General features: G+C 44.8%; 2 protein-coding genes across 2 annotated transcripts; both read left to right on the top strand.

The window, feature by feature from the left end:
• The first annotated feature begins 3,372 nt into the window (after window positions 1-3,372).
• LOC104564693 (olfactory receptor 14C36) lies at window positions 3,373-3,963 on the top strand. The gene has a single exon (XM_010211332.2). The coding sequence runs from the start codon at window positions 3,373-3,375 to the stop codon at window positions 3,961-3,963; it is 591 nt and encodes a 196-aa protein (XP_010209634.2).
• Window positions 3,964-12,443: 8,480 nt separating this feature from the next.
• On the top strand, window positions 12,444-13,409 carry LOC104564692 (olfactory receptor 10A7). Its single transcript, XM_010211330.1, has one exon. It carries the CDS (start codon window positions 12,444-12,446, stop codon window positions 13,407-13,409), a length of 966 nt encoding a protein of 321 aa, XP_010209632.1.
• The last annotated feature ends 1,041 nt before the right edge of the window (window positions 13,410-14,450 follow it).

Raw genomic sequence — 14,450 nt, 5'->3', positions numbered from 1 at the left:
GCTTGGTCTGCCTCTCACTCTGACCACAGTGGCCAGTGTAGAGTCACCCCATGGCCCTGGGGTAATCACTAATTACCAGCTTAAGGCCCTGAGCGGAGCTCTAGAGCTCATTCACTGTGAATGGTGAAGCTCTAGGAACAGCTGGGCAGTCCATTACTAATGCACTCAGTGGGAAAAGTCTCTTTGGGAAGCAGGGATGTCCATGGAGAAGAGGAAAGTAGACTCAGCATTCTCTCTCAGAGTATCTAAAGGAGGTCTTAGCCCTCCCCTCCTAGCCAGGAACATACTGTAGGCATTCTAGCTGTCCACATCCAGATGCCCAGACGCATTTCTGTGGCCTTAGTATCTAGGGCGCTTCTCCTTGGGGCACCTACAAATCAACCAGAAGCAATGGGAGAACTGTGGCCTTCTGGAGGGCAACTTGCAGGGGAATAGCCAAATTTTCTAAAGATAGCATGTCCTGAAGAGCGATTTGGCCCATTCTCCTCCGCACTCATTACCCAGGGCTGCAGAGTTTAGAGAACTTGGGCACTTCATTGTCAAGGACATGTTTGCTTGGCAGTACCCACAGAGTCAGTGTCTGAACTGCATGTGAAATTCCCCTTCCAGAGAGACCATAGGAAGAACAAGCACAGGATGGAGGGGTGGGAAATGCAGGATAATAGCACAATATTTCTGTCATAAGAAGAAAGGACACAGAGAGGAGTTTCTCCTCTCCTGGATGCCCAGCTGCCAAGGGAGCAAGACTGAAGAAGGGGCCTCTAGAGTGGGGCCTTTCCACCTCTTATCTCTAAGGAGACAAACTGGAATGCTGGAATTAATCTCTCCTCAGTGATTAGAAAGATATTTCCCAGGAGTGGGAAGCACAAGGGACAGAGAAATTCTGGTTCTGCTTTTGAGCAAGACCAGACTCCTGTATTAGATGGAGCTCACTGCAACCTGACAGCACTGTTTAGAGACGGCTGTGTCCAGGAGCAGCTCTTCCACAAAGAGCACTGTGGCTCCGGGCACTGTCTGCGGGTGCCAACACGAGAGAAGGAAAATGAGCAAGATGAGTGAGACAGAAAGAAGTTAAAGACAGTTGGGAGTGGGAGGACAGCTGAGATCTTCTTGGAGGAGTAATCTTCATAGCCTCTAACACAGTAAGTGCCCAGCTGCAGAACAATGAAGGTGAGGTTCTCTGAGAGGTCCTCTGAAGCTGTCACATCCCACGCCTGACAGGGTTCATCAGGATGGGTATCCAAGTTCCTCTTGTGTTGAGCAGAACATACTTCAGAGCAGGTATGCCCAGACACACTTTCATAAGAAAATGGCATTCTGCAACTTTCTTCCACAGTTGCAGGAGTGTAAATCATGGCATGAACATACATCCACCCAAAGCAGTAATGCAGAGCAGTGTCTGCAGGGAGAATCTTTAAATGGAGCCATCACCATCAGGGCAGGTTTATTCACCTGTTAAGAGAGTGTTGTGTGAGTCAGGGTTACTCACAGCTGTTGCTCATCCTGGGACTGTTTCTGGGGAGGACTTCAAAAAGGGATACCTGAAAGGGAAGGTGTTTTCTTGAGTCTGTGCTTTCAGTTTTATGCTCTTTGTGTAGAATGAAGTGTTATTGGATCTGTCAGGCTTCTACAGGAGATTAAGACTTCAAAGCAGCAACAATGAGAGAGGAACTGTTATGGGAAGAATTCAGCAAATCCCTTCATCCACCCCTCAGCCTACAGACAGAACCAGCATCACCTTTCCAATCTCATCAGGTTTGTTTCACCTGCTCCTTATCCCTGAAGACTTGGAGATGCCTTTAGGCAGTGTGCTCTGTGCCAAAGAGTTGTCTGCAGGACAGAGATGAGCACCCAACAGGTAGAATGGGGTCTGTGAGCACTAACAGGGAGAAACATGGGACAGATACAGAGCACCCTGCAGGGACATCTCCCTGCAGCAGAGTCATGGTCAAAGTGTGAGAGGAAAACACAAATTCCAGTATCCCCTCTCTTCTCCTACCTAGTATAGCCTTCTGCTCTTGAGGCTGTGAGGTTCAGGGCATGAGTCATTTCCTTAGCAGCTGGACATCCAGAGAGGAGAAACAGTTGAGTACACCCTGTCTCTCTGCCCCTCCTTCTCTCAGCCAAAATATCATGGTATTGCTCTGTGTTTCCTATCTGTCCACACTGCCTTTATCCTTCCCCTTAGATTCTCTGGATAATAGGATTTCTGCTGCAGGTCAGATACCCATCCTGCGAGTCCTGCTAAGCATACATGTCCCTGACACCGAGATGTCTAAGTCCTCCTCTAATGCCACTAATCTCTTGGGCTCTGAGAGAAGCATTGTGGGGGAGGAGCAGCAGGGGAGGGAGCCAGCTTTTTCTTCAGGACAGCCCATCCTTAAAATAGTTGATGATTTCTCTGGGTTGTGTGGCTGAAATGATATCTGCCCTTCAGAAGGACACAGGGCTGCCATTGCATCTGTGTATTATCTAGGAATCCCACAGAGAAGCCACATAGAAACTAAGGCCATGAAAGTGCTGCTGGGCAGCTGCTGTGCTCCTGACTAGAAGGGGAGGACTGAGACCTCCCTCAGTTACTTTGAGATAAGATGCTTAGTTTCTTGATCTGCTCTTTGAAACTAGACTCTTTTGTTGTCAACAGAGCAATTTCTTTCTAAGAAACATGAGTGAAATTGGCCTCTACTGCAGAGGTGTAAGCATAAGACAGCAGGGAACAAGACTAATGACCAGGCCAGCTCTCCTCATTCTGCACCAAAGCCAGAGAGATTCCTTTTCCCTCCCAGGAATCAGAGCTGTTCACTCTGAGCGCAGTAGCAGTGCTGGGGATCTCTATCTCTTTATGGTAAACTCAGCTAGCGTAAACCACAGCTCAAGCCATGGAGCTCAGTGACTTCCCTATCGAGATGGGGAAAAATGGAATGTATGTGATTACAGGGGATTATGTGAAAATTTTGTTCACAGAATTCTGTCCTAACTCAACATCTCTTCTTCCTTGGACAGTCCCCCTGGGCCCCAAGGGAGCAAGCGTCCAACAGCAGTTCCCACAATGAATTCCTCCTCCTGTCTTTCGAAGACACAAGGGAGCTGCAACTTTTACACTTCTCACTCTTCCTGAGTATCTACCTGGCTGCCCTCCTGAGCAACGGCCTCATCATCACAGCTGTAGCCTGCAATCACCACCTCCACACTCCCATGTACTTCTTCCTCCTCAACCTCTCCCTCTTTGACCTTGGCGCCATCTCAGTCACTATTCCCAAATCCATTTCCAATTCCATCAGGAACACCAGGGCCATTTCCTACTTAGGATGTGCTGCTCAGGTTTTTCTGCTTCTGTTTTTGCTTGCAGCAGAGTATTTTCTTCTCACTGTCATGGCTTATGATCGCTTTCTGGCTATCTGTAGACCTCTGCATTATGGAGCCCTCATGGGCAGCAGAGCTTGTGTCAAAATGGCAGCAGCTGCCTGGGCCAGTGGTTTTCTCTATGCTGCCCTACACACTGGAAACACATTTTCAATACCCCTCTGCCAAGGCAATGTCGTGGAGCAGTTCTTCTGTGAAATTCCCCAGATCCTCAAGCTCTCCTGCATGGACTCATACCTCAGGGAAGTTGGGGTTATTGTGATTAGTGCCTGTTTATTCTTTGGGTGTTTCATTTTCATTGTGCTGTCCTATGTGCAGATCTTCACAGTTGTACTGAGGATCCCCTCTGTGCAGGACCGGTACAAAGTCTTTTCCATGTGCCTTCCTCACCTGGCTGTGGTCTCCCTGTTTGTCAGCACTGTCATCTTTGCCTACCTGAGGCCCCCCTCCATCTCCTCCCCATCCCTGAATGTGGTGGCAGCTGTTCTGTACTCGGTGGTGCCTCCAATAGTTAACCCCCTCATCTACAGCATGAGGAACAAGGATCTCAAGGATGCCCTGAAGAAACTATTTCAGATGGTACTAGTTCAGCAGCAATGAGCTGCCCATCAAAAGAAACTCCCATTTTATCTCAAGGAACTCTTGTACTGTGGGATATCTATCTGTGATCATCATGATTGTACACAAAGGTCTGAATTCATCCTGCTTACCCAGGAGTACAAACCCCAGCTGTTTGGCCCAGAGGCCTTCTGCAAATCTGCCCTTCATTGTGTCAGAGCTGGCCTCCCAAGTAACATCTCTGTAATAAAAGGGGATCTCCTTAGTACCCTGTCTGAACGGTAAAGTCTTCTTCTGAAGCTAGACCCAAGAAGGCGCTCGCAGAATTGCATCTGAAAAGGTCCTGTTGCTGTGCCTGGGCTTTCCCTGGGCTAAGGAACAGGAGCCTGCTAGGATGATGTGTGATGGAATGATTACTGGATTCAGCTCTCCTTTATGGGTACCACATTTCCCTGGGAAGTGTGAGTGGTCACGAGATCTCTGCCAGGGTCTATCCAACATATTAGAGGGCTGGGACAAATGCTTGTCCTTCTGGAATGGAATATGGCTACACAGATAGTAGAGGGGATCTCCAGGGATAGCATGCTCATGGGACAGACACTGAGTGGAAACTCCCCAGACCAAGTTGAGTCACCCAAAGTGACACATCAAAAAATACCCCAAATGAGGGCTCTGCAACCTCAGCATAGGCAGTGTGCTGAGTCTAATGACACCTCTGAACATGTCCTGAGCAATGTGAAATACCCTGCAATTGCTCCATCCTTCCTCTACAACTTGGGGGGAGGTTTGTCAGGTGCTATGATGCTGGTCCAGGTTGGTCTGTCCTGACCAGCTTGGCCATTGCAGAGTTATCCCATGGCTTCAAAGCCCACTAACCTTTCAGAGCAGCCCTGCCAGCTAGGGACCCTGTGGGGAGCACAAGGGGAGGGATGGGCAACCAGGCAAGCATGGACACACTGACTTGGGGAAAGGCTCTCTGGGGAGCAGAAACATCTACGGAAAAGAGAAAAGGGGCAATTTTGTGCTTGTAGGGAGAAATAAATGAAAACCTCTCCTCACATAAGTTAACTCGAGGCAGGCTGCTCTGTCGCTGGAGTTGCTGGAAAAGCCCACAGCCAGGACCCATGTGCTATCCTGGGAAGAGGGGATGCCCAGAGGGGCTGCAGGCAGCCAGAGTTAAAGATGCCTGGTCAAGAGAGCCATGGAGACATGGGGTGACTGGCCTCCATTTCCTTGTGCCATTACTGGCTCCCAGTCTGAGGACTGAGGGGGAGGCTGACATCCTTTTCTGCCCCATAGGAATTCCTGTGCCCTTCATGGGGGCTGGGCCTGTGGGACCTGAGTTCTGCAACACCCTGCAATGGGCACTGCTGTAAAGCCAGGATGTACACACATCTTCCCACAGTGGTGACTCAGATTGGTGTTCCTGTGTCTTGGTGTTTTTTTGACCAGGGCAGTGACTCACTTCTTGCCCAGAGGAACCACTTAGGCAACTAGAAAAAGTCAAACCCTGATTCTCAAAAGGTAGCTTAACCACCTCAAAATTTGCTGGAAGGGTAGCAGATGTGGGCACAAGCAGCCCAGGAGATTCCTGGAGGGTATTGGAAATAATTTTTTGACAGAGATAATCAATGAGCACATGCGGGCAGGACTCTGTTACTCACAAAGAAGAACTTGATGGGGATGTGAAGGCTGAGGGCAGTCATGTCTGCAATGGTCATGAGATGGTAGATGAGATGGTAAGACAAATAAGAGAATCACAGCACACAGCTGCAGGAAAGCAGATTTCTGTGAGGTCCTGATTGTCTTCCCTCTTGAATCCCTCTCGAATCTTAAGGGACAACATCACCAAAGCACAGGTATATAGCAAGATGATGTTCAAGCAGGGTTTGTCAGGAGGTATGTCTGGATGAACAGGAACCCCCTACTTAAAAATCAAAAATCAAGAAGGAAGTGCTGAGAGTGTGGAAGGGGAAATAGGCTACCCAGAAGGTATACAGAGACATTGCCTGTGGATGCAGGGATGGAGCTGGAAAACCAAAACCCTCAGCTGGGACTGGAGCTGAAGCTGAAGCTAACAAGGGGTGGGGAGGGCAACCAAGAGGTCTTCTGTAAGTACATTTGCAGCAAAAGGAGGGCAGGCAGAGGAAAATGTCATCTCAGTGCTCAGGGTGGGCAGGAGGCACAGCAACAAAGAAAGGAGGAGAAACAATTTATTATTATTATTTTGTTTTTTCCTTTGAGGAACCAATTATCTTGTCTACCTTGTGTGCAACTGCCAAGGTCATTCAGGCCACCAGGTCCTCAAGTGTCCTGGCAGTGTCTGCTGTAGTGAAGCTTCACCTATGGCAGTTCGGAAGCTCTTGTGCCAAGTGGGTATGAAAAAGTCCATGGGACTAGATGGGATGCAGTCGAGGGTGATGCGAGAGCTGGCCGGAGTCATTGCAATGCTGCTGTCAATCATCTTTGAAATGTCAGGGTGATCAGGGAGGTTCCGGATGACTGCGAAAAGGTAAGTGTTACACTCCTTGTCAAGAAATGCAAGAAGGAGGATCCAACAAACTATAGACCAGTCAGTCCCTGGGAAGGTGATGGAGCAAACCCTCCTGGAAACCTTCTCCAAGCATGTGAAGGACAAGGATTAGAATAGCCATCATGGTTTGGCCAAGGAAATATGGAAGCCATGCTTGACCAACTTGATTGCCCTCTACCATAAGGCGAATAATTGTGAACAGAAGGGAAAGCAGAGGGCTTTGTGTACCTTTACTAAAAGGCCTTTGTGACAGACATCCATAGCTTGCCTATAGCCAAAGTTGAAAGATCTTCACTCAATAAATGGACAGTAAGGCATGTGAAAGTTTGGCTAGACCATCAGTTAAAATAGTGTGATTAGTGGCAAAACTTCCAAGTGGGGGCCAATTACTAGCAGCATCCCACAGTCATCAACATGTTAGCTATCACTGTTTAACAGTATTGCCTGGACCATGGGATGGACCATGCTCTCAGAATGTTTCTAGACAAGTTATAATTGTATGATCCACTGAGCAAACCCATCTAGCTCCTTCTGCTTTGAGTAGGGGGATTAGATGATGTCCAGAGGTCTCATCCACCCTAAGTGCTGTGATTCACTTAACCTGGAGAACTCTGTAAAGATCGACTAGTAAGAGGAAGAAGATGGAACTGACAGGCAGAAGAGAGGAAATATGTCAGTTTAAATATAGTATTTCCTCAGAATAAAATGTCTCCATTCAGAGTGCTATTAGGAAATACAACATGATGAATAGCTGTATGCATATATATATATGTTCAAATAGAATAATTACTATAATGCATGTACATGGTGCTGCAAGCAAGAAAGTAAGAAAAAAAAACACACGAAGTGAAAAAACATATTTGAAGTTCTGGAAATGAAGCTTTTTCCTCAGTTACTGTACAGAATTTTTCTTTAAATAGGTTTGAACTTTTGACTAGAGCTTTACACTGAGACCTTTATCCATTTGGGCAAATACAGAGACTACTACTCCCTGAGATGACCTAGGGTAGCTGTGTACCCATGTGGTGCTGCGAAATATGACCCAGGAGCTATGGAAATATTCCTGGAGCACTAGATAGCCACCAGGAGAAGTCTCTCAAGACCTGTCAGTGACCTTATTTCTCTCCCTTGACTAGAAAGGGAAGTCCAGACAACTGTATTCAGCAGAAACCTTTGCACAGAAGGTATGTGGCTTCCTGTGAGATCAACCTCATCCTTGCACCTGCCCAAAACTGAAAGCTGGTCACCCTCTTTCCCTCTATCAGTTGAAAGAGCTCAACACCTCAAAGTGTGAACTGCTGTGCGCAAAGAGTAAGGAGCAGTTTTAGGATCCTGGGCTCTGTGTGAGACAGAAAAAAATATTGCTTTTTAATGGTGTAGACCTGACTTATAGTCAGAAATATTTAGAAAATTACAATAGAAATGAAACAAAAAAGATATTAAAAAAAGCAAAAAATAATTTACACTTTTCAGCTCTTAACATTCTGTGGTCTTATAGTCCTCCTTGTTTTTTATTTTTCTTTTTATTATGTTCTGCTTTTTGGAAGGATTGTTTTTTAAGGAAAGTGATTTTCATAATTGGGATGGCATGCAGACACAGGGACACAGATGTCTGGTGCTCTGTCCCCTTCTCCTAAGCTTCTGTTAGTTCAAGGGTCTCCACTTTCCCCCTGGTGAAAGCTGTGAGAGCTGCTGTATGAGTATGTTCTGAGCTTCCCCCCTATCTAGTTCCAGTTACCAGCAGTTTACATCCCTTTGCCTCACACTCCAAAAGGAAGGATGTCAAGACTTTGAGATAAGGCCTGCCTGGCCACCAGGACCTTGAGAGACAAAACCTCTCACTGCTGTGTCAGTGTTAATTATCAAGGTTTGGAATAACCTTCTTTTTGCCAGGACATTGAGAGACACCTGCTTGCACTGCTGAGGTGGTGTTGATCATTGTGGAATGGAATTAATTCCTTCTTACACCTCCTTGTGACCACTGCTACAAGAGGAAAGCAGCCATTCAGTAATGCGCTGGGGAGTTAGCCACCCTCCACCCCATGACTGTCAGCATAGAGTCATAGAATCCTTAAGGTTGGAAGGGGCCCCTAGGGATCATCTAGTCCAACCCCCTGCACATGCAGGGCATGATCACCGAAACAATGATGGAGGACTCCACCTCCTCCATTCCCTGACATGTATAAGTAGGTTGGCCCCGGAGACCATCTTGGGTTTTCTGTGGGTGATTGTAGATCTGCCAGCTTGTGGAACCCCTCAGGGCACAGTCACCCTCTTGCAGTTAGTTTCCTGAGGTTGAAGGTATGTTGGCCACTGAGGTATCCTGTGAGTAAGATCAATCTAAATTGGTTTGCCTAGTTCAATCTTTTCAGTAGGTCCATTTAGCATAATCTAGCTTTGTCTGTTTACTAAGTATCTACCATTAGCATAACTTCTAGTGTAATTAGAAGCTAAGTATAGAATATTTAGTTGAGCTAAGTTTCTGTTATTAAGAACTGTTGCCAACTGTTGTTGTACCAGTGTAACTGGTGTAGTCAATTTTTATATTTGAAACAAGTTGTGGAGTCATGCTGCAAATCTCTTCCGGCTCCCACTCTCCCTTACACCACAGAAAACCCCCACAGTCTGGGACTTTAAAAATAGTCAGTCTAGATGAGCTGCACACAGCACAGAGCTATAAAAACACAGTTCATGCAATTGTGTGGAGTCTCTATTGCTCTACATAAGCACTTTGTCATGAAATATATACGCGCAAAATATATACACATATCCATTTACCCATTTTAGATATCTCTTGCTTATGTGTCTGGGAACTACAGAAGACATTTCTGATCATCGTATATTTTTATTCTTGGGAGGATAGGCTTTTTCACCACTGAAGAATTATGCTGAGGCAAATCATGTTTGTGGGAGTTTTGTAGAGACTTGTACTGTGTCCTTGGATGTGTGCTAGACTGAAGGCTTAAAAAATAATGTGTTCCTGATAAATCAAGAAATACCAGATAAGGTATTGAGCACTTATTTAGAAGATATAGTATTGTAAGTGAGGGATATGGACTAATCAAGGAAGTTAACAGATGTCTCTTGTCTTTCAGATGGTATAAATTGTGTTTCAAAAGAGGATGCAATGTACAGTGATGAGGAGTGACTTTCAGGGTTCTGAAGATGAATGATGTTATCAAAAACATGATGAGACAATCCTTGGACTAAAGGAGGCATTCCTTAACTCAAACAGGTCTGTACCCTTTCAATTCAAACACTTCACAGTGCTGCCTCTTTGCCCTGTCTGTTTTAAGTGCGAGGAGATGTAGACATGAAAGTAAAGTCTTTCAGAGAGGAAGGGTTGCATCGGTATGTGTAAAAAGCCAGCATGAAGATAAAACTGATCACTAAAGTTCCAGTGAAGCAGGTATTATCCAGACCCTTCTTCTTCCAATAAAAATATCGGCAAAAGATTAGGGTATATTGATTCAATCCATGCTATTCCTTAAGTGACTCAAGACCAATTAAATGTGTTGTCTATCATTTTAGATTAAAAAAGGATGTACGGATTTGTGTAGCCCTCTGTGACTGCACGGTGGGCAAACGAGAGTCAGATACTGACATATCTAACATGTCTAACCCATGAGGGGTTAGACAAGGTAGATTTAATAAAACACTCTCCACGCTGCATAGACAGCCCAAGGAACCATGCAGATGGGTTGCTAATGGGAGGCTGCTGGAGGCATGGGTCAGACCACTCATTGTTCTTAAGGGCCCCTAAAATCTAGTATTTCCTTACCTTAGATGTACTAATCTTGACTAGCTACTGCCTAGGAAGCAGCTATAGGTTGTTCACAAAACAGAATACACATGACTGGGGCCCTCCTGGGAATTTGTTCAGCTTGACCATGCCCTAAATTGGAAAATCTGCAGGAGTGACTCAATCAAAACAGAAATTGCAGATACGTTCTATGAAGAGAAAGGAGGTTAGAGAGCTACTTGCTCTGCATAGAAGTCCACCAAATTTGGGTAGTATTATTCCACCAGTAATCTGTTCCCAACTCTGTGCTAGAGAGAGCTTCATGAGTTCAGCAAAAATTTCCTGAAAGAACTCAGACTGTCTACATGAGAGTGGCACACTGTATTTAAATCTCCCAATGTTAAGTAAAAACCTGTCTCTGAGAGCAAGATAACTTTTGCAATTTGGTATTCCCTTTTGCAGGAGAGGGTATTTTCTCTTGGGGCTGGAATTTTCTTTATTGGAAGAACTTTCTGCCCTGGTTGAAAGCCTAAAAGTGAGATATTTCTCTCTTCAGAGAAAGCTGGCTGTCTCTACAGAGCAACAGCCTTTCTTCAACACTGTGTCTTATTTCCCTGTGCCAAGCCACAGCAGAATAAGATTTGGTTTCCGCTATGGGGTTACTTCCCAGTGAAGTGTGATGTCATTTTTGAGTAGTGATCAGAAGTAAAATGGAGCTGGAGTTCTGATCCTGAGGCAAAAGGCTGTTTAAGGCAGCCATCAGATCATATGAAGTAGAAGCCGTGGCTCTGTAGCATGTCCCTTTTGGACTGTTGCCTGAGTCAGATGAGAAATACCTGGTCTGCAGCACACTATTTCCATAGTGTTTCCCCTGCTTTGCTGCCACAGCGTCTGATGCATGACGCTACCTAGGACTCTCTGTGAGCAGAAGGCTGCTCAGAAATTAGTGCTGTAACTGGTGAAGTCACACTGCCTCCTGCTGAATGGCCTGTAATTTAGCTACTGAAGCACAGATGTAACTGAGCACTGGGTTCGTCATCGTAGGATGAGAACTGACACCTCTAGCCAAAGACTCCATGACAGGAACAAGTGAAGGATAGCTCCTAGGTGCAATGGTCTTTGCTGCCTTGTGGGATAGGAGGAGGAATAAAAGATCAGAGAGAGAAGATTCTCTTTGATTTGCCCTTGACCAGCAGTGGTCTGATTGTAAGAGGGCTGATGACAGGGGTTTCTGCACCATTTCTGCCACAACTGTGCTGACTTCAGTGTCTGTCTGGGATTAACTTGTTCACTCAGTACTCTCTTCCAGGCTGAAAAGCTCTAGATCCTGACCACAACACACACAAATATGTAAAGAAAATGTGTTTGGTGAGAAAACATCCATCAAGAACAGTTAAGTGGTTAAAACTAATTAAAATTTGCTTTTTTTAGCTCCACAGGAACAAGCTGAGATTCCAAGCAGAATTTAGAAGTGAAGCATGACAGTAAGTATTTAAAATATTTAAACACTTAATTGTGAACTTAATTTATTTATATTTTAATTATTGTAGAAATTGGCTTCGGGACATAATAGATAAAACAGTTTTGTTTATTTCTTTGTTTGTTTATTTTTTCCTTCCTGAATTGGCTAGTTTGGCTTGGCTAATTTATTTATTTTAATTTTCTTGGATTCTATTTGATCCATTTCATTCACATTTTCTTCCTGAAATTCTGGACTCCCTGAAGGGCACTATAAGCATATAATATTGTCCTGGAGTTCCCTTTTCAGAAAAGAGAGCTCATCTTCCCATGATCTCGGATCAAGAGGAAGTGCAGCTTTCAAAGCTAATGTATTGCCTATGTTTCAGGCTCACTTTATACTTTTCTTTATATCTTTTCTTAGCTGTCTAAGAAGCTGACTCCACTTTCCTTGAGTTCTAATGTTACCTGAACCTGCCTATGGTCATTCAGAGGTGACGAATTTTGACTTTGCAAGCCGTGAAAACTGAGCCATTTTTGTACCCTGAGATCTTACTAGCCCATAGGACAGAACCCAGCTTCCAATACTGGACACTGCCAGAAGGAAGAGACCTCAGGAGGCAGAAGTTCTATGAACGGGTAATATTTGCTTTTGGTTATCCCAGTGCAGATCTATTATTCTATCTAAAGCTGCTGAAGCGTTAAAAGAAAAAAGCAAGACTTTTTTTTTTTTGTCTCGTCATCTTTCTGTCTTTCTCCTTTTAACTTCATGTGAAATATTAACAAGGAATGTCTGGATTAAATAAGACTATGGTAACAGAATTCATTCTTTTGGGCTTTCCCAATCTTGCCCAGTTCCAGCTTCTATTCTTTGTGATACTTTTGCTTATTTATATGGTGACCCTCCTGGGGAACATCCTCATCATCCTCACTACCATGGTGGACCCTGCCCTTCATAGCCCCATGTACTTGTTTCTCCAGAACTTGTCTTTTTTGGATATCTGCTTTACCCTAGTGGTTGTTCCTCAGCTCTTTTCAAACCTCCTCACTGAGAAGAACTCAATCTCTTTCATAGGCTGTATGGCACAGATGTTTTTCTTTTTCTCCTTTGGCACTGTGGAATGCTTTCTTCTAGCTGCCATGGCCTATGATCGCTATGTTGCTATATGCAACCCTCTGCACTACAGGAACATTATGAACAGAAGGGTCTGTATCCAAGTCATGCTGGCCCTGTGGTTCTCAGGGATTCCTGTGGGGACACTGCAGACCACATGGCTCTTCAGCCTCCCGTTCTGTGGACCTAACAAAGTGAACCATTTCTTTTGTGATGGGCCACCAGTGCTAGAGCTGGTGTGTGCAGACACCTCCCTGTTTGAGACATATTCCCTCACAGCCACAGTCATCATTATCATGTCTCCATTTATGCTGATCCTGGGGTCATACATCTGCATCCTCCACACTGTGCTGAAGATGAACTCTGCAGCAGGGAGGCACAAAGCTTTTTCCACTTGCTCTTCTCATCTCATAGTGGTCACCCTGTTGTATGGTACTGGTGTTCTGGCATACATCCAGCCCAAATCTGACTACTCACCAGACATCAAGAAATTGTTATCTCTTTCATACACGGTAGTTACACCAACTTTAAATCCTATAATCTATAGCCTGAGGAACAGAGAGGTGAAGGAATCCCTTTGGAGAACCCTGGGGAGGAAAATTATCATCACTCCTTCTTTTAACACACATATCTTCTTTTAAACCAGGAAATATTTGAAATTTGAAAGCTGTTTTTCAGCAAATATAATCAAATATAGGGCAACTAAATACAAACTCTCTTGCCTTCTCCACATCTTCTCAAAGCCCTCCTACAGCATATTTTGCTCAGCTGATCAATCGGCATGATGCCTTATGATCATTAATAGGCCTCCTGTTCACAGTACTGTTTCTTCCATGTTGTAATAATTGTTACTGTGTAATCAGTCTTATTAACACTCCTACTGATCCACTCATGCACAGAGGGTAAAGACTCCAAAGTTGAGACTAAGGATTCTGCCAAACTCTACAGAAACAGAACTACTAACAAGAGTAATTTTCTCGAGGGCAGAGAAAAATACCATGGATAGCAGTGCCATCCAGCAACACTTTTCCAAAGCACTGCTATACCTCAGGAAACACAATTTCTTTTAGTACAGATTGACATAGAGGCTTCTGAGAAATACACTTCCTTTACAGTTTATAGCTGTGTCCACACTTGCTAGTTTGGATTGCTCCCTGTTTCTCTCCAAAATCTCATTTTAAGGCACGTGCTGCTGGATAGCTCCCAGAATCCCTTCTCAAGTGTAACTACTGAGGTTACAGCAACACTATCCTTCTAGTCTGTTTGCAGGGAGGAATCCCATTTCTGTGGTCAATAGACCAGGACTGGTATACACGCACTTTACTTGTGGCTGCCTTTGGTCACATCCATTCTACCTAGCCCTTAATTCCTGACTCATGCTTTTTTTGCAGATGTTTGTGTTGCTCCCACACAGACCCCTCAGACAAACCGAACTGGTCATCCACAGTGCTTCTCTGATCATTGGGAGCCATGTAGACCTGTAGATTATCATTATGGGCCTTAACAAAGTGAGGCTTTACCTCTCTTATGATCTACATTGGAATGGTAGTGCTCGCAGCAGTGCTAAAACCACTATGTTTAAAGTCATTTTGCCATAGCTCTTACAATACCAACAAAGATTCCTGCAGTCATGAATTAGTCCTCTGTATCTGGTCTAGCTAAAGACATAACATCAATGGAGC

This window comes from Tinamus guttatus, unplaced genomic scaffold (assembly GCF_059628265.1).
Source record: "Tinamus guttatus ecotype Peru unplaced genomic scaffold, ASM5962826v1 Tinamus_guttatus_pri_ptg000300l, whole genome shotgun sequence".
Classification (NCBI taxonomy): Eukaryota; Metazoa; Chordata; class Aves; order Tinamiformes; family Tinamidae; genus Tinamus; species Tinamus guttatus.
The sequence above is the reverse complement of the archived record's forward strand: the minus strand, read 5'-3'. Positions and strand labels throughout refer to the sequence as shown.

What these genes read in the sequence shown, in the direction of transcription:
- LOC104564692 (XM_010211330.1), top strand. Translation starts at nt 12,444, where the DNA reads ATGTCTGGATTAAATAAGACTATGGTAACAGAATTCATTCTTTTGGGC.
- LOC104564693 (XM_010211332.2), top strand. Translation starts at nt 3,373, where the DNA reads ATGGCTTATGATCGCTTTCTGGCTATCTGTAGACCTCTGCATTATGGA.